We start from the raw sequence: 18,597 nt of genomic DNA on the forward strand, positions 1-18,597 counted from the left end.
TCCTTTTCTTCTGTCCAGCTGAATATTCAGCTCTAAGGCGATGGTGGAAGCGTTTACGAAGAAAAGAAGAAAAAAAAAACAGAGGGACTGATAAGAGATGCTGAGGTTTCTGGGAAATGGCGTTTCATAGGCACGATGCCTCCGGGCCGTCCCTGGCCCGTCCGTGGACGGCTAACCCGTGGGGTTCGTTTTCCTCGTCGCTGGCCGGGACCGATCTCATTTAAGCTGGTATGTGATTTAATCATTCACTGCACCCACAATGCACCTTGCTCCCTCCCTCGTGTCATTCCCCCTCAGCGTTTATCGGCCTGCGCTGTCATCCACCACCACGCTCATTCCTTTTTTTAGCGGTTGCGCATTATTGTCCCGTGCTGCGCCCGCGATCGGAAGCGCTTATGGAAGCGGCAGAAGGCCGCGAAGGCCATTCATTTAGCCTTGCTGCGTTCCCACGGAGGCGGAGACAAATCCCGTTTCCAGACCGCAGCATTCGAGGAGCGCTTCATCAGCTGCGGGTGACAGCCCTGTGATCTTACAGCACTTCCTGTGGGGGAGGGGAGGGGTGGGCGGAGAAGCAGGAAGACGGTGAGAGGTAAGATGACTATGAGTCTCGGAGGTGACCGTGGCCCGTACTCCTGGCTAACGTGCACGGCCGAGGCGGCTTGCGATCGCTGCTCATTCCCGGGCCGTGTCTGACGGAGGCTAGGAACAACTCTTCACACCCCAGAGCACTGTGAGCCCTGTAAAAAAAAAAAAAAAGTGGGGAAAAAAATCTCACAGTTGCCCAGAATGCAGGGGCTGTGCTAGAGTGTTAGAGTTTTTCACAGAACAAGCTCCGGTCTAGGATCAGTTTATTGCCGAGTTTACCACCAGGAAAGTAATAATGCGGGAAAGATGAATCTGATACTAGATGACCTCTCCTGGGATGAGAGAGCAACCCATGACAGCTGTTACTACAGAGAGAGAAAATATGAGAGAGAGAGAGAGAGAGAGAGAGAGAGAGAGAGAGAGGGAGGGAGATACAGAGATAGAGAGAGACAGAAAAAGAGACAGAAACAGGAAAAAGATAAAATAGAGACAAAGGGAGAAAAAGAGAGAGAGAGATTGATTTCTGATATTTACTCACATAGATAGTAGCAACCGGGCTAGGAAATGCTTTCCTGTTATGAAATTGTTTAGAAGCAATGTTCACGGAGCATAACATAAAAATGATCATATTCATCGAAAGAAGTGGCATAACCGTGACGGGAAGGTCACCTCCATGCCTGCGATTAGCCTGAGCGAAAGTAACACAGGTCACACCAGTTCACGCTACAGCCCACTTATCCGTCAGCGCAGGACGTGGCGGAAGTCTCTGCGACCTCGACCCAAGGTCGTTCCGAACAAATCTCCCCCCGAGAGAAGAGACACCACAGGCAACGCCGCAGGGAACGCGTGTTTGCGCCCGGCGCTCCCACGCAGGCAGGACCGCTGACCTCAGCTCTTATGGATGAGGAAAGCAGCAAGGACAAACAAACAAATAAATATATAAACAGACAAAGCCTCTTTAAATGAAACCAAATTTCAGATGGAGCTCAGGCCTGGGGTACAGGGCGGTGCAAGACCCCGCGTCCATCAGGAGACAGAGGAGGTGACCACTTAGCTCCCTCGGCACCACCTTCCGGCTGGGGCCCACCATCCACGTCCAGGACGCCTGATCCTGAAAGCGCACCTCCCCTCGGTGCTGCTCCCTACTGCGAGAAACTGGCCTGTCCGTGCGAAACGGCCCTGAAATACTGAAATACGGAATGACAAAGGATGCTGAACAAATTTTAAAAAGCCTGCAAATGCGGAGCTCTGAAGGTCCAGGAAAACGTGAAAATCCGAAGCTGTGATGGTGTCTGCTTGGTTAAACACGACGCTGTAGCGGAGTCCGCTAGGATAAAAGGCTCACTTGCTTACTGTCTTTTCTTTCTGAACATTGCATAATTCTTACTCATTATATTTCATTTCCATATGCTACACATGCGTTCTGGTCCCAACACCCCCGTGGACAGCTTCTTCAGGAATATTAACTAACACGGCCTTGACAGACCGCCTCTGACCGCACACATACACGCGCGCGCGCACGCACACACACCGCCGCCCAATTAGGAAGCATAATAAGACAAAACATCAAAGACGTAGCCCGAGACCAGCACACAGAACCACGGCAAATATTGAAGTTGCAGGTGCGCCCACAATATCGCCCGCCGGCCGCACAAATACACTATCACCGACACCAGCCTGCCACCACGAATCATATGAGTGTAAAGGTCCTGCTTTCAAAGGCCGTCCGGCTGGTCTCGCCGAGACAGCATTTTCCACGTTGTCTTCTGCCCTGTTAACACGACTGGCCGGCTCACCGGCTGTGGGCGGGAGAGATGTCATTACACCCGCATACATATTTATTATTTACCGAGCTCGTAGTAGCACCGGCCGCAGCTGCGAGGGGAGCTTGCAGCCCCCACCCCTACGTTCAGATCCCTAGCGCAAACGCCGAAGGTCGTCGCCTCCGTGTTGGCCCGGACGAAACCAGCCGGCTGCGCCCCTGCGACGGGTCCTTGCGTTCAGTCCGGTCACCGTCCGAGGGCGGTACTCTACAGCGGAACGGTACTACTGCCACTACCATTTTTATTCACTTTATAACCTCCCTGAGCGAACCTTTCAAAAGAGCAATTCCCACTCATTTCCAGGAGAAAAAAAACATGCCGTTAACCCAAGCTGGCTGAATCCGGAAAATTTGGCATCTCTGCCATTCTTCCGTACTCAAAAGACCGCAGCATACAACAACCCCCCCCCCCCCCCCCACATGAACAGGGGAGGACTCTGAGTGTTTCTATCCCATAATCCCCTTCAAAAGCATGCGTGACCTGTCGATGGAGTCTGAAGTGAATTGGGGAAATAATTCCTGCTGAGAGGTGCCCATGTCGGAGGAGCGAGGGGTGTCATTTAACATGGCAGTGAGCAGGAGCCAGCCATTCACTCTGCCGTAATTAGATCAGAATTACTGAAACCGCTCAAAGAGAAAATTACCGGCAGCCCCGCAAAATTAAAGCTGGCTTCAACACTCCTGCACAGGGAAAAGAAAAAGATAACAACAACAACAACAACAAAAAAAACAGAAAGCAAAACAAAAAACCATTCAGATCTTTTTAATCAGTGAAGAAAACACAACATGCACACAAATGACAGGGTCGGTAGAAATAACAAAACGTCTCTACAAGGACAGCGTGACGACTATGCGTTCAGTTTCCGCACAGGCACTACACAGAAGGACAAACAGCCGAGAAGAGGAAACTTCGAGCCATCAAAGTAGTGCTATCGGAGCCCTAGCCCAGTCTTGCTGGGAATTGGAGTCCAGCCACAGCTGGGATGCTCCGGAGGCCCTGACCGGGCGTAAGGTGTATAGGGAAACTGGTCCAGAGCACAGGATGCTCCACACAACTCGAGTTGCTTTCTTGCTGGGATTTGTAGGCAGTGTTCCATGAGAGCAGGAAGCAGCATGCATTTCTGTAGTCCTCACACTCCTTCATTTAGATCACGGCGGTCGTTATTCTGAGCAGCAGACAATTACACGTGATTAAAGGGTCCTTTGCTCGGATGAACGACCAGGTGAGCGCGAACGGTTTAGACCTCGCCCACAGCGCACTTCTTTCCATGCGTAATGAGCTTTGTTATGTACAGTGGCATTTTGGAAGGCTTTACAGCACACACACACACACACACACACACACTCCGCCACTCAGCCGTTGTGTATGATTTTGAGGGGGAGAGGGGCTCACGCGTTTGTTTTTTGGTGGATAAAGACCGTTAAGGAGTTCAGGGGTGAGGTCTTTTGTCTGTGACTAGCGGCTTTGGTTGCACACACTGACACGGGGCTCAGCACCACCTACTGTCTCCGCCCGTCACTGCACCACCTACTGTCTCCACCTGTTTCACCCATACCTGTCGTCACAGCCTGTCTCAGTGTCACCTGCTGTCTCCACCCACACCAACCACGACCCACAGCCAGCTCCTCCTCCCAGGTGTCCCCCTGCCATAATCTGCTCAGCTCAGCAGGAAGGAAAGCAATCGCTGCATTCAGGCCCGCAGGGTTTGTAGGTGCTGTGGCCAGACCCAGACGACAGACCCGGACGACAGACCCGGACGACAGACCCAGACACCACCTACTTCACTAATGAACTCATCACTTGCACCTAGATGAGAGGTGTTAATGAAAACAGGTGCCGTTTGGTTGGCCCGCACACCTCCAGCCCACGTGGCAGATGGGAGACTGAATCCAACTGAAACGCTGAACTTCTGCAAACCGATACATTCATAGAGCAAAGAGACAGAAATAAAGGCTTGTTTTATAAAGCTGACCTCGAGCCCCGAGCTTGTTCAGTAAGACGCATTTCATCACGGAACCCACAGCCGAGGACTGTGTTAAGTCACTGCATTCTTTCTCACTACCACAGTGGCCGAGTTGATATTCAGAAGTTTTATTTAGGAGGGGATCGGGATGTATAAAGCTCCTGCAGTCAGGAGAGCACCTCGGCATCATAACTCAACGCGAATGACATCCCGCGTTCCGCGGAGACTACAGATTTTTGGACGGAGGCTCTGCGCCTGTAAATGGAATACTCGGAGCGTCGCTCATTCATCCAGCCGCGGCCGGCATTAATTCCAGGCCAGCGGGCTTCCAGAACTGCTACAGTAAGCAAGCCTTTGTTTCCCTGCCAGGGAGGTACGGACCACTCGCACAGCGCAAACAGGTGATGAATCACCCACGCGGGGAGCCAAGGCGGGCCGGGCTGAAGGTGACTCTCTGGCGGAGGGTTTTCTGGCGGGACTCCAAGCGCACGCACCACCCCACCAGCCAATGGGAGAAGGATAGCACAGCAGGACGAGCTAAATCTTTCCGGAAAGTTCCAGAAAGCCCCCCCCCCCCGGGGAGGGGGGGGGGGGGTGCGCAATCACGCTGCTATGGGTTCGGCCGAAAAAGTTTTGGGCCCATTAGTAAGAGCGAGCGAAGCACTTGGGGGCGGGGGGCTTCGGTGAGTTAGCCGCATTTTCAGGCACTGTTTCCAGCACACAACCAGTACCGCGCGCCCAACACATAAGGACAGCGGCTAACTTTATTTGAAAGTTACGCGCAAAGAAAAGCAGACTCCCAAGACTTGGTGCACTCTCATTGCATCAGTTTCATAAAGATCTGTCCTCGAGCCAAAGGCTATGTCCTTCTTTAATGTCCCTAGTAATGCCTAAGATGCGTCTCTGGTTTGAAATATCATAAATAATGCACAATATTGCCTTTTTTGGTGCGCGCTGGAGGCATGCACTGCCGCTGTTTATGGGAGCTTCTTTTCTATGTCTGGCGAGGCGTGGGCCCTCCCTCTGTCTCCTCCTCAGAGTGAGTTACCGAGAGAGTTCGCACGTGAATTGAACAGGAGGAAAGGTCAAAGGTGCCAAATCGCATCCTTTGTTGCTTGTTGCCAGACCGGCTGAGTAAATGCCGCTCCTAACCCCCGTAAAACCCGCCGGGTGGTGAGGCAGAAAGACAAGTGAGAAAGGCTCTTAATGTGCTCAGGCAACAGAGGACGCACATGCTCATGTACCCTCACACACCAGCACTGAGGCAGACAGCTGCCCGCGAAAGAGATTTAGTGAAACGTAGCTTTGTGTGAATATGCAAATGACTCAATTACACGTGGACTTCTAAAAAAAATGTAAAATAAAAAACGACGCTAAATGTTAAAGAACAGAGAAGCATGGATGAAGTTGTTTTGTTTTGTTTGTTTATCAACTGTGAAATAGTGTGTGTGTGTGTGTGTGTGTGTGTGTGTGTGAGTTGAGTTTTTTTTTGTTGTTGTTTTGGCTCTTTTACTCCTGTTTTCTGTCTGTCTGCTGTTATTCTCTTGAGTGGTGAAGAATCCAGTTCTCGCTCCACAGAGCAAAACATTAGCTGCACTGCCGCGGATGTGGTTAAGAGCCCGGAGCTTGTTTGGAGCCGGAGCCCCACCAGGAAACGCCGGCCCCTTTAAAACAGCGCTTGTGAAGTTCCTGGCAGCGCCGGCCAAAAGAGGGGCTCTGTAGCGAACCGGTGCATGGCTTCAACAAAGAGACAACTGATGCCGCGCGAAAATGACCCATCTGATATTATCACCGCGCAGCACGGGCAAGGCAGCCCTTGGCGCTGGGCCTGGTTTATTTAGTTTGCTCAGGTACCCAGCAGGCACGTGGGAACGTCGGATCCGGAGAAGGAGAAGGCCAAGAGACGGAACATTGCCGAGAGAGCGACGGGAGGCCAGGCGGTAATCCGGCACCTCCCCTTAATCACAATCTCTCTCCTGTCAGAGGGTGCTTGGACAGGAGCTGCGTCCGGACGGCCGAACCTGAGCCCCATCTGCTGCCAATACACCCCTGCACGGGCCTTAATTTAAACAAATGTGCCCCCCTTTCTTCCAGCTGCCTTGAAAAAAAACCCAACAACAACAACAAAAAAAAACGTGAGTAGAATGTTCCTGAGTAGGCGACAGAGCAGCCAAAGCCGAGTCCACTGGGTCTGTGTCGCCGCGGATACCGCCGGGGGCCGATGCCACGCCCCCGCTGCGTTCTGCCTCTGAGGTCCTCGCGCTCCCTGCACAGATCCTCCTGCTCACAGGGGTTAAACAAACCGCTTGGATCTGTGTCCACGCGCACTCCCTCCTTCACAGTCACTCCGGGGTAGGGTAGCAAAAATAGAATTCCAGGGATTCCAGTCGCCAGCACCGGTACAGTTCCAGGTGGAAATATTACTCCGGAAATCATGCCGGGCGGGGAATCTTTTAAGTCACGCAAGTGTGGGATTAACCATTTTAACAGTCTGGGGAAAAATCTAGAACAGTCCAAGAGATGTGTGAGATCCTAATGTAAACAGAATAACCAGATTATTGTGTCTCACTCACACCATGACCGTACTGTGACATATACGGATTTTCTCAGATTAACCAGCATTTAAGCAATCGATTAGCCAATGAATTAAGGGTTCAAATAATACAACTGCCAATTCTGCTCTTCCCAGAGCAGATGGGCCACATTTAAACAATCCAGTTAAAGATGTTCATAACACTAATCACCTTGAACTCAATGGAAACGCAGTAATCGCTAGAGACTGCTAACTGAATGATCGGGTTAATTAAACCGATCTGGTTTAGAATGCAAAGGAGGAAACACAGGAGCAATCAGTGAGACCTGGAAATTCCCACTAGTAGTGATCTTGTAAGGATTTTTCATCTACGCAATCTGCAGTGATCATTGTATTAATCCAAATCTGTTTATTACTTTTAGGTCATAATTGTATCACCGTGAGGTTGCCTATCTGTATGAAAAATTCTTTCTTCCTTTGACCCCACAGAATGCGTCCCGAATGCAATTCCATCCGTACTGTGATTAGATTCGTTTACTGTGTTTCAGCTGCGTCACTGTTACAGGCTGACATGCCCCAGGTGAGGTGGGGTTTCTGCTCACTGAACCTCGCATGTTATAGAAGCATCTCCACGAGTCTGAGCTGAACTGAGGTCATTCATGAACTCATGAGCCATAGACTCAAACAGACACATGTACACATGCACACATGTACTGCACGCACATGCTCACCCACACACACACACACAACACAAATTGCACTGTAATATTTTCCCCATGTGTCAGGGAGGGACAGAATCAGCCATTCTGGACAGCCTCGCTTTTAACACATGCTGTAAAACTATCCAAACTTCGCATCCATGAGCTCCTGCCAACCTGGAAAACGCAGACCCGTTACAGGCTGATGCAGGCAACAGGGAGCACCGGGCAAGGCGCTTAGACATAAGGAGCTCGATGGGAACTTCCATCGCTCCTGCATGCTCCACCTCGCCCCCCCCTCCAATCAGTGGCTCCCAAGAATGGTTTATGAGGTTTAAAATATCCGCCGGTCAGGCTTCTCTTGGCACTCTCAGAATCAGGGCTCCCACAGAGGAGTGGGTGTGAAAACCAACGACCCCAGCAGCGCCGACGATATTTTTGCACACCGCCGCGCGGGCTGCACCAATCAGAAGACCGACAATCAGCACATACATTTTAACAGGCCTCTCTGAACATTTTCTGAGGAGCAGTCTTCGATAAACAGATACAGAGACACAAGGTCCTAATGAGTAATTGCAGTAATTGTCATGGTAACAGCGGTCCGGTTCCAGGGTATTCTTTAGGCACATGATTTGATAAAACAAAGCTAATGGGGTATATAATATCCTACAATTCTGTCCTCAAAGAGAAGCCTTAAAACCACTGTGAGATTACCAAACTGGAATGAAACAGGTCAGAACCTTAAGACCAGTGTGAGATTGCCAAGCTAGAATGAAAAACGTCAGAACTTTAAGCCTGATGTGAGATTACAGAGCTGGAATGAAAAGGTCAGGACTGCTCAGAACAGTTCAGTAGTTCAGCTGTGTGTGTGTGTGTGGGGGGTGTCACAGCACTGACCGTAATCGCTGTCATAGAAGACGATGAACTTTCGCCAGCGCAGCTCCCCAACCAGAGCGAGTGCCACGTCGCTGAGGCGCACCGGCGGCCGGGCGGCCAGCGTGTAGCGCTCGCCCTCGGGGCTGGGGTTGAGACGGCAGGCAGTGCGTGGGGACCCCCCGCCGCTGCGCTGCACATACAGGTGAGGGATGTGCATGGCATCGGTCAGCGACTGCAGCGCGCTCGCTGAGGCACAGCCTGTGGACGTCACCAGGGCTAGGATGCCCTGAGTCATCAGCTCGCAGGCTGCAGGACGAGAGAGAGGGAGAGAGAGAGAGAGAGAGAGAGAGAGAGAGAGAGAGAGAGAGAGAGAGAGAGAGAGAGCGAGCAAACAGAGAAAAGTGATTCAGGCCGCTTTGAACGCACTTAGAACAACAGAGCATAATGAGGACACATTATTGAAACATACATTTCTGACTCAGAAAGGCAGGGTTTCTTCTATAAGTAGTGATATATAAACAAAGTAACAGAAAGGACGCTAATGGAAGTCTATAAACAAGGTACACACGCATAGCTCAGCTCCATCCCATATTATAAGGACATTTTTTATTATTTATAATAACAGTATTATTTTATTATTATTTATATGGCCTTTGTGCAGGTCACTGTTCAGATGCAGTACACTTCCCTTCTTTGAGAGACTGTTCTGTGATCAGTTCTGTATGTTTACTAGGCTACTCAAACTTATACAGAGATCCACAGGCTTACGAACAGATCTCAGGCTTTGGGGGGATTTCTCCTACAGCGGTCAGTCAAAAGGTTTGATTCTGTAAATCCAGTTTCTACAGGAGGATAGCCATGTGGATCTAAACAAATTATGCAGTAATCAAAGAGGTCTGACCACATTGATCCTCCCACACACACACACACCCAAAAGTAAAAAAAACAAACACTTGACTTTGTACACATTGATTCTGTACATAAGCAACCATTCTCTCTCTTTCTCTCTCTCTTTCTCTCTTTCTCTCTCTCTCTCTCTCTCTCTCTCTCACACACACACACACACACACACACACAGAATTGTATTGAAACTGAATCAGGGTAAAACCCTTTGAGGCACTCAGTCTTGTTTTCAGGCTTAAGAAATTACTTTCTTTATTTCGGTTAACTTGCCTGATGGCAAAGAGCGCAGACAGATCACATTACTCACTTTTTCACACGCGCGCCGACACCCCCCAACACACACACACATTTATTAACTAAAGTCCTCCACAGTCAAAGACACTGCTAATCCCACAGTGTGGCCCATAATCCCATTGTTTGAACTGTAGGATCTTTTTTTAGCACCAATCAAATCTCACAGGGAGCAGGGTTGAGTAATAACAGAATACACGTTACATAACCAGGATATTAAAAACAGAACTGTACTCCATTACACTTACATAAAAATGGTAGTACATAGATTACTGGTACAATTTTAAAAACAGTGATTGCTAGCAGGATTGCATTATAACGTATAATAAGAATATAAATATATTACAACAATATAACAAGGATATAACATAACATTATAACAAAAGGATATAACAATGTTATAACAAAGATATGATTTATTATAACACTATAACAAAGATATAACATAACATTATAACATAGGATATAATATATTACAACATTATAACAAGGACATAATATATTATTATCTTATAACAAAGATATAACATAACATTATAACAAGGATATAACATATTACAACATTAGAACCAGGATATAACATATTATAACCTTACAACTACGATATAATATATCATAACCTTATAACCAGGATATAACATATTATAACATATTATAACCTTATAACTAGGATATAACATATTATAACATATAACCTTATAACCAGGATATAACATATTATAAGCTTATAACTAGGATATAACATATTATAACATATTATAATCTTATAACTAGGATATAACTTATTATAACATAGTATAACCTTATAACCAGGATATAACATATTATAACCTTATAACTAGGATATAACATATTATAACCTTATAACCAGGATATAACATATTATAACATTATAACCTTATAACTAGGATATAACATATTATAACCTTATAACCAGGATATAACATATTATAACCTTATAACCTTATAACTAGGATATAACATATTATTACATATTATAACCTTATAACCACTGTCATGCTATAGCCACGTGGCCGTCGAACGTGCGCGTGCCGAGCCCAGGCGTGTTCGTGCGCTCCGCCTTTGTTCCCTCGTGGCACGAGGTGACTGGAAAACAGACGTGCGACATCGCTTTCATTAACGCGCAATTTGCGCGCTAATAGCGTCGTTTATTGTGTACACAGACTCCCCCCCCCCCCCCCCCGCTGTAAACATGAGAATTGTTTTTCATTACGGTATTTGGTTAATGCGACTTCATTCGTGTTCAATAAAAGTTAACCTTGATGAAATGAATTTTCGTGTTGTTGTTGATGATGCATTTTTTTCCTCTTTTCTCCCGCTGTTGTTATCCAACGATAAATTCCTGCTTACTGTGTTATTATGTGGATTATAGTCTGCTTTTCAGAATACACCCCTTCTCAACCGGGACCTATGAAGTTTCTAACAAAGAGAGTATCTTCAGCAAAATGTTTTTTTTAATGTAAATAACCGAGACCATGATCCCCTTTCATGGAAGTTTTTATTCCGAATATTCCAATAAAGCACTACAGGTTTGCAACAAGGAAGTTTGTTCTCTCTGATTCCAGAATGTTCTACACCTGTCTGGGAGATATGCACTGGTGGGAGTGTACTAGGACTGTTTGGTAGGACTTCTCGGTAATGCCAGACTGCTGAACTGGCTGTTTATATGCCATCTTTTACACATCGCCTGACCTGTTCATCAGTCTGCACAGATGAAATACAGGAACCCGAGGAACCTTGTTAGTGGCCATACTGTCTGGCATGGTAGTTTACCGGTTTCATGAAAATCCTTAGCAGTAAATGAGTTAAAAAGTAACCCTAAAGTAAGGAATCAAATTATGTTACTTTACATCAGTTAAACTTTTGGATTATGTCACAGACATTTGCTCAGAACAGACATTTTAAAATATGTAATCGGTAATCTGTAATGGAACACTTTAGAGGTAACCCTCCTAATCCCGGCAGTGATCCAATGTGCTTAAGATACAATATGGTTTCTGAAATGTAAGAGCAAAGAATCTCAGGCAAGGCTGAAATGTCAGGAACAAGATAAAAGCTTTGAGGTAAGGCCACCTGAACCTAGGTGTGTGATTACCATCCTTGCTTTGACCTAACCCCTTGGTCCTTCAACAGACAAACCCGTGTGACAGAATCCCTCCTCTAGAAAGAGCCATGGTTTGAAATCTTTCATGCAATTGTATTCCATTAGATTCAGTTTTGTATGTATAATATTTTATTTTACATCTTGACACAAAGCATCTTTACAGAACTCTAATCATCTAAACCACAAAGCAAAACGATTTCTTCATATTTATTTCTTTTATTCCTGTGCGCTGCTTATGAAAGCCCACGAAATCTTAAGTAAGCAAAATTTACAAAGTAGATCAGACTCCTCCCCCATTTTATTCATCTTTTGTTATTCTTAATGTAATTCTTAAAGCGAAGGTTCTTCAGTCCAGCAACTCAACCCCCACCCACCTCCACCACCACCAATCCCAAAAAGCTGAGAGGTCTTTGCCTTTGACAACCAAAGCCTGGAGCTCCTGTACAGTTTCCCATTACGAGGTAATCAACCGTCTAGACAAGGCTTTTATGTCCTATTACACCTCTGCCATGGAGTGTTTTTCCCTTTTCTCCTTTAAAAGTACTAATGCGGACCACAACACAGAACCGGAGCATGGCGCGCTGGCTCGTTCCTCGCGTGGCTTAATCCCACTCTGGCTGGAACTTGGGAGAAATTTGCCTCGGACACGAAGGCAGCCGCATCAATTGCACGGGCCGTTAATCTGTTTTACACACGCCGGCTCAGCGCCGTGACGGGGAGATGAGACTCGCACCAGCCACCGCACAGGCAAGCGCGCTCGGCTCAGGGAGGACTCGTTTGCCAAAACCCGCCATGGGGCCGTCACCTCAAGCTCTGAGGGAAGGGCTTCATTCAACTGTACTTTCGCTACACCTGTTCCTTTCCGTGCCCACACTGATGGGGAGAGTCCATTAAAAACAAGTTAAGATGGAGGCACCGTCCACTTCAGAAGTGTCGCTCAGATGTATTTGAATTTTCCCAAGAAGCAGGGGAAAGGGTCGATTTTTCGAGCATTTGTGTTTAGAATGCTCCTCACAGACTCGCGTGGGAACCTTAACTGTATTCCTCCAGATGTTCAATGCAAGCATTCAACAAACACACACACACTCGCGCACGCAAACACACAGAACCCTCCCAGGAATATGAGCTAGCAGTTCTGGAAACACAATAATCAATGCTATTTTAAAAATGTTTCAGTGTCTGTCTGAATTAACCACACTGCACTTATGTGTTTCGTCTGCTTATGGTTGATTTGTGCTTGTGTGAGAGAATGAGAGAGAGAGAGAGAGAGAGAGAGAGAGAAAGAGAGTACAGATATACTGTTTTTGCTTCATTTATAACAAATCCTAAAGCTTTTTTTATTCTCTTTTGGTGACACCGAGCAAGCACACGACAGACACTCCAGTTTTGGGACGTTTTGTTTTTCCTGCCCTGAAACAATCAGGAGAACAAATTAGATAAGCATGATGTCACACTGCATGTTCCTGACATAGGGTTCCAGCACTTTCCAGAAAAACCTGACAATAAACCAAAACCAGGTTGGCTGAGAAAAGCATTGGCTCCCAGAGCGTAACGCTCGTAAATCAAATGGCCTGGACTCTTACAGTCAGTCTGGACAGAACCCTACTTAATACCACCTGCCCTTTGAAACACTTTTGGGGGACACCACATTATTGAATAGAAAAATGGCACCGAGCCCAAACCAGATTGGACCTGCTGGGTGGCTGGGAGGGTACTCGCAGGTTTTTCCCGCGCTCCGCCAGGAGAAGACAGCAAAAGGAGACGCACAATATAACACCCATATGGAGGAGCAAAGAGTGCTAAAGGTGATCCATCAGCCACTGGAGCAAACTGTGCGTACCATCTCCCATCACACACATCCCTGGAACATCAAACCTTCATCCTTCACACAGTCACTTACATAACACACACATGCTTGTCTTGGTCACAGAAACGTCGAGTAGCCTCGAACGAACCGGTGTCATGCAGAGTCAAGCATCGTGGTCAGCAGTTACACATAGTGACAAGTATGAGGCCACTCCCTCTGTGTTGTTTTATGGGTTTATTCTGTTTAGTGTTTTCGTCTTGCGGCGAAACGAGGATCGGTCTTCGTCACGCCTGCCAGTAAACACGCGCCGCAGGCAGGACACTCCAGTGACAAACACCATGTTAAACAATCTACCACACATAAAAAGCTGTGTGCAGGTGGGTGGGGGAAGGGGGGGGGTTATATGTTCATGCTGTTGACTGATTTGTTGTTTTTGCCCAGTTAGTCTGGCTAATAAATCATGTTATTATCTCCAGCAGAAAGCTCTGGGGCCTGGGAGTCGCTATGGCACATGAGATTAGGAAGGCATGGCACTGCCCTGGTGGTGTTACCTTTAAACAGAACCCATCACGTTCCATTTTGGGCGCTCCTTAATGGTAATTAGCTGTTTAGTATTCTGTTAAGGTCATGCCCCATGCAAATAAGCACAATTTCTAAGCCAATCATCATTAAACACTTCTCAGGACTTGAGCGCATATTTAGGTAGGGTGCTGGGAGTCCTTGTTTGGTGTCAGGGTCTGGCACAGGGTTTGATATGGGTCTTGATGTACGATGTTAGATCCGATCTGGAGGCAGGAGTGCCAAGCTAAATTTAACGCCTGACTCAGGGAATGTCGAGAGGCTGGCATGTCTCTGTCGATGCTGGAGTATTGCACCTAAAAAAGTTCATATCGCTAATAATAAAGTAATAACCTTTGCTCGGGGAATGTTTTCAATGGGTATAGAAAAGAATGAAAATAAATGCAAGCTAGCATGCATTCACCATTAGCCATGCTACAACTCTGTGTGGAAGCCCTTTCAGAATTCTTCACACAAGACAGGTCTGATCTGCCAGTGAAACTGGCCAAAGTAATCGCAACTTTTCTGGATGCTTTCAAGATGGCTTCCCTTTCTTGTCAGATGAGGCTTTTACTGATGGTCTTAATTTGAAGGAAGAACAGGAAACGTGTTTCTGTGTTTTCAGGGACTGGGAGTCCGTAGCCACCCAAGGGCTCTTGCTCGGGACCCAACGAGTCAGGGCTGTCCCGCAAACCTGAGGAGATGCAGATGGGAAAAGGACGGGGATACCGTCCGGCCCATTGTGCGTGAGGAGGAGATCTGTAGCCACCTCGATGTGTTCCGAGAAGAAAGGTACTTCCTCTGCATCTAAGAGGAATGTCTGAAAATTTGCATCTATATCGTATCTATCCTCTACATCCATGGCAGCTGTCTGATACCTGCAACTCACCAACATAGAAAGAATCCCTGGTCCAGGCTAAAAGCAAAGCGCCTCAGAGATCCCTCCTTTTTAGCAACTCCGCTTGCACGTTTCGCTGTGCGGCCCTGGCGTCAGCCAAGCTGCAGTCCCCTTGACGGATGCAGGAGTCCACTTGGATTGCTGTGCTACCTGACGGCTATTCCAAGAGCGCAGCTCTTCACGTTAATGCGCCAGCGAGGTGAAAACAAGCCGTGAGGCAAAGAAAGCAAGCACCCACTCCAGCGACAGCAGGCTGGACGGACGAAGCTGTGGGGTGGGGCGGGGCTTGAGGAGGCGGCAGCAGGACCCGGCCAACGGAATCTAGGCTTCCACGGGGAGGGGCGGGATACAGCAAGCACAATGGACTGCGTGCAGGCGACTCGAGGGCATCGCGCAACAGATTTCAGGACGCCAAACACGAGCACGACGCCTGTGACGAGTTCCCCAGACCTGCTACCGACGGAGCGTCAATACACAGGCCTAATGAAGGCTATTAATTACATCTGTGACGCTGCAAGGATGGTATAGAGGATTTCAAAGCCTTCCTCTGCCTCTTTTTCAGAGACGTTTTAATCATTCCGGAGGCGTGTGGTGTAATTAAAAGAAGGATGTAAAGAGGGAGATGATAGAGGTGTTACAAAGGAGCTTCCACGATACGTTCAACTGCAGAGGGACAGATAATGTTTAACAAAGGGGTGCATGTCACTCCCCCTATCCACCCTCTCTCCACCCGCTCTCCGCCCACTCTCCGCCCGCACTCCGCCCACGGTCTACTCCCCCTCTCCACCCTCTCTCCACCCGCTCTCCGCCCGCTCTCCGCCCGCGCTCCACCCACGGTCCACTCCCCCTCTCCACCCGCTCTCCGCCCGCGCTCCGCCCACGGTCCACTCCCCCTCTCCACCCTCTCTCCACCCGCTCTCCGCCCACGTGCCCCACCTGCTCTCCACCTAAGTGGCAAAATCCTGTGTCACTCACACCACGTTGCTCTGAATAAAACCTAAAAACAAATCCATCCATGTTTCTCCCCTCTGAGGATCTAGATGTGATCAGGCTACAGTTGTTATAGTTATATATTACAGTTTGAAGGGATTCATGCATAAAATCTACTTGATGTATTCAAATGTATTTCCTTATTGGGGACACAATTTGTGAAATACAAAGATCACATTATAAATATATAAACAAGTAAATGAACCAACAAGTGAAAAAGTAAATAAACAAATGAACAAGTGAACAACGAACCATGAAGAAATTTTAAGATAGTAAGATGTTGGAAGTTGTTTTGTTTTTTTTTCTGACCAGCCCTCCTATCAGAGCAGACACCGCACACACACTTTCACTGGCAGATTTTCATTAGCATGTACCAAAGCCCCTTCAGAGGATCACTTTCTGTCTGGCTGGGCTGATAACAGTGAGGAGGTCAGAGGGCATCTGCAAACAAAGCACTATATGTCATCAGCCTGAGATAAAGCTTTTGGGGGGGAGGGGCATAACGCGGCCTGGTGAAAAAAAACACCCCGGGTTCATTCTGAAGACGAGCTCTCGCATGGCCCCAGACAGCTATTCACATGCTTGTGCCCCCAGAGTACTCGGTGTGTCTGGCATACGTACGCACCATAACACAGCCCTGGCACAAGATAAACCCTTCTTTTTGTCAGGTGGGGTCAGGCTAGGGGTTAGGCTAGGGACCGGATCCTCATCTCCGGTTTTTTGGCGGCTTGAGCCAGCTCGCAAGTCAAGTCTCCGCCCCCTCTCTCTGCTCTGCCCCCTCCCTCTGCCCCGCCCCCCTCAGAGGGATAAATGGGCATAAATGGGATTTTCTGTGAAAACGTAGCAGATATTAACATTCAACTTAAACTTTCACCAACCACCTCCTCTTCACCGAGCTGTCAGTGTCAGGGGAAGAAGCAGGAGAGAACACGCACTGCTGTCACAGGTGATCGCCATACCCGTTACAGCCATCAGGGGGAGCCGTGAGGTGATTAGCAACATTCCAAGGACGTTGGCCGCAGGACGTTGGCCTTCTCCGTTCAGCGGTAATCAGATGGAAGTGCACCATTCATTTGGGAATCACTGATTTGATGTGTTTTGGGTTTTTTGTTTTTTTTGCTTTTTTGCTTTTTTGCTTTTGCTTTTATAATGGAAATAATGGACTGAAAGAGCCTACTTTTCAATTATTCATTAAAAAGTATAATACTTTAACGCGAGGGTCATATTCTGATGGACTGGACTATTTGTATGGAAAGGCCACATGTTAAGGGGTAGAACTTAACCATAACCCTGCCGTGACTAACCCTCTCTGTTCACGCTCACAAAAATGCTATGAAAAGTGAGTGTATTAAAAACCCCAGACAAACTGAAGCACTCAAACATACGCACACCCAGCCACTCACGCATACACACGCGCGCACGCGCGGCCACATCAGATGTCACAAAGGATAACATTATTTCCATCAGAAATAACCCAAACAGCTTCATTTTCATCCTGAAAAAAAATTGGGCTGTTTCCAAAAGCAACCTGACAAGGCATCCAGCCTCTAAATAAACAGCGCAGGAGCTTTTTTTCTGACCTAGAATTAATCAGCAGTTACGCTCCTTCCCTGTGGGACGTCCCCTCCCGCCTCCTGTGTGACCAAGAGGTTCACCTTCCTCTTCCTGTCCCCAATCGGCATAGCGCGCGATCAAGCTCACGGCTCGAAGGGAGACGTCGTTTTCTGCTACCACAGAGGGTGCTGCTAGAAAGAACGAAGGAAAAGTCTGGGCAGAGAGCCTTTCCCGAATGTCTCCTGACGACCGAGCTGTCGCGGCGGAGCACAAAAGGGCACGTGGCCGGAACCTCGGCAGCACAGGTTGCGCGTGCTGAAATGCAAAGTGCGCACTACCCCGCACTCTTCCACGGCACACGTGTGTCTGAAAAAGAAACATGCAGGACAGGGCTGGTACAGAACAGTCATTCCCATTTAAAAAAAAAAAAAAAGATTTGTCCTTGTCCCCATTGTAGTATTGATTAAAGGTTATAGAAATGCTGGCATTTGAAATTCATTTTGCCCTTTTTACTTTATTTTATTTTTTTTGCCGGGTTCGAAGGGCTTCTGAGAATAAACCAGGCATATTGGCAGCGCATGACATTTGTTAAGTCAACTTTCCCTTTTCCACAAGCCTTGGACTGATTCTCCAATGAGCTGAGGGGGGGTGGGGGTGGAGAGGGCGGGGTGGGTGAAGGGGTGGGGCACAGGTAGTGGGACAGGAAGAGCCAGTCATGGGCGTGAAGAGCAAACATACATCTTCTGTACCCTCTGCCAGATCCAGAGCACCTACCTGCGGTCGGCTCACGGGCCAGTAAACCTTATAATTAAGTTTGCACTTAATGTCGTAGGGTCTGTAATTGACCTTGAGACAAATGCTCCCTTTAATATGGGCGATCTCAGTCGCAGCTGTTGTAAAAGGGGAACATGATGCAGGAGTTTTAGAAGGAAACCTTTTAGAAGGAGTCATAAACTTGGTGAACAGGGAAGGAACCAAAGTGAGGACATGCTG

General features: G+C 47.7%; 1 protein-coding gene across 3 annotated transcripts in view; it reads right to left on the reverse strand.

The window, feature by feature from the left end:
- grid1b (glutamate receptor, ionotropic, delta 1b) overlaps positions 1–18,597 on the reverse strand; it is a 218,995-nt gene that overhangs the window by 95,611 nt on the left and 104,787 nt on the right. For all 3 annotated transcript variants that reach the window (XM_081697688.1, XM_035533704.2, XM_035533703.2), the window contains exon 3: positions 8,500–8,784. In XM_081697688.1, the coding sequence (XP_081553814.1) occupies positions 8,500–8,784 (285 nt within the window). The remainder of the gene's footprint in view (positions 1–8,499; positions 8,785–18,597) is intronic.

The sequence above is a fragment of the Electrophorus electricus genome, chromosome 15 (assembly GCF_041902795.1).
Source record: "Electrophorus electricus isolate QZ-2024a chromosome 15, ASM4190279v1, whole genome shotgun sequence".
NCBI classification, from domain to species: domain Eukaryota; kingdom Metazoa; phylum Chordata; class Actinopteri; order Gymnotiformes; family Gymnotidae; genus Electrophorus; species Electrophorus electricus.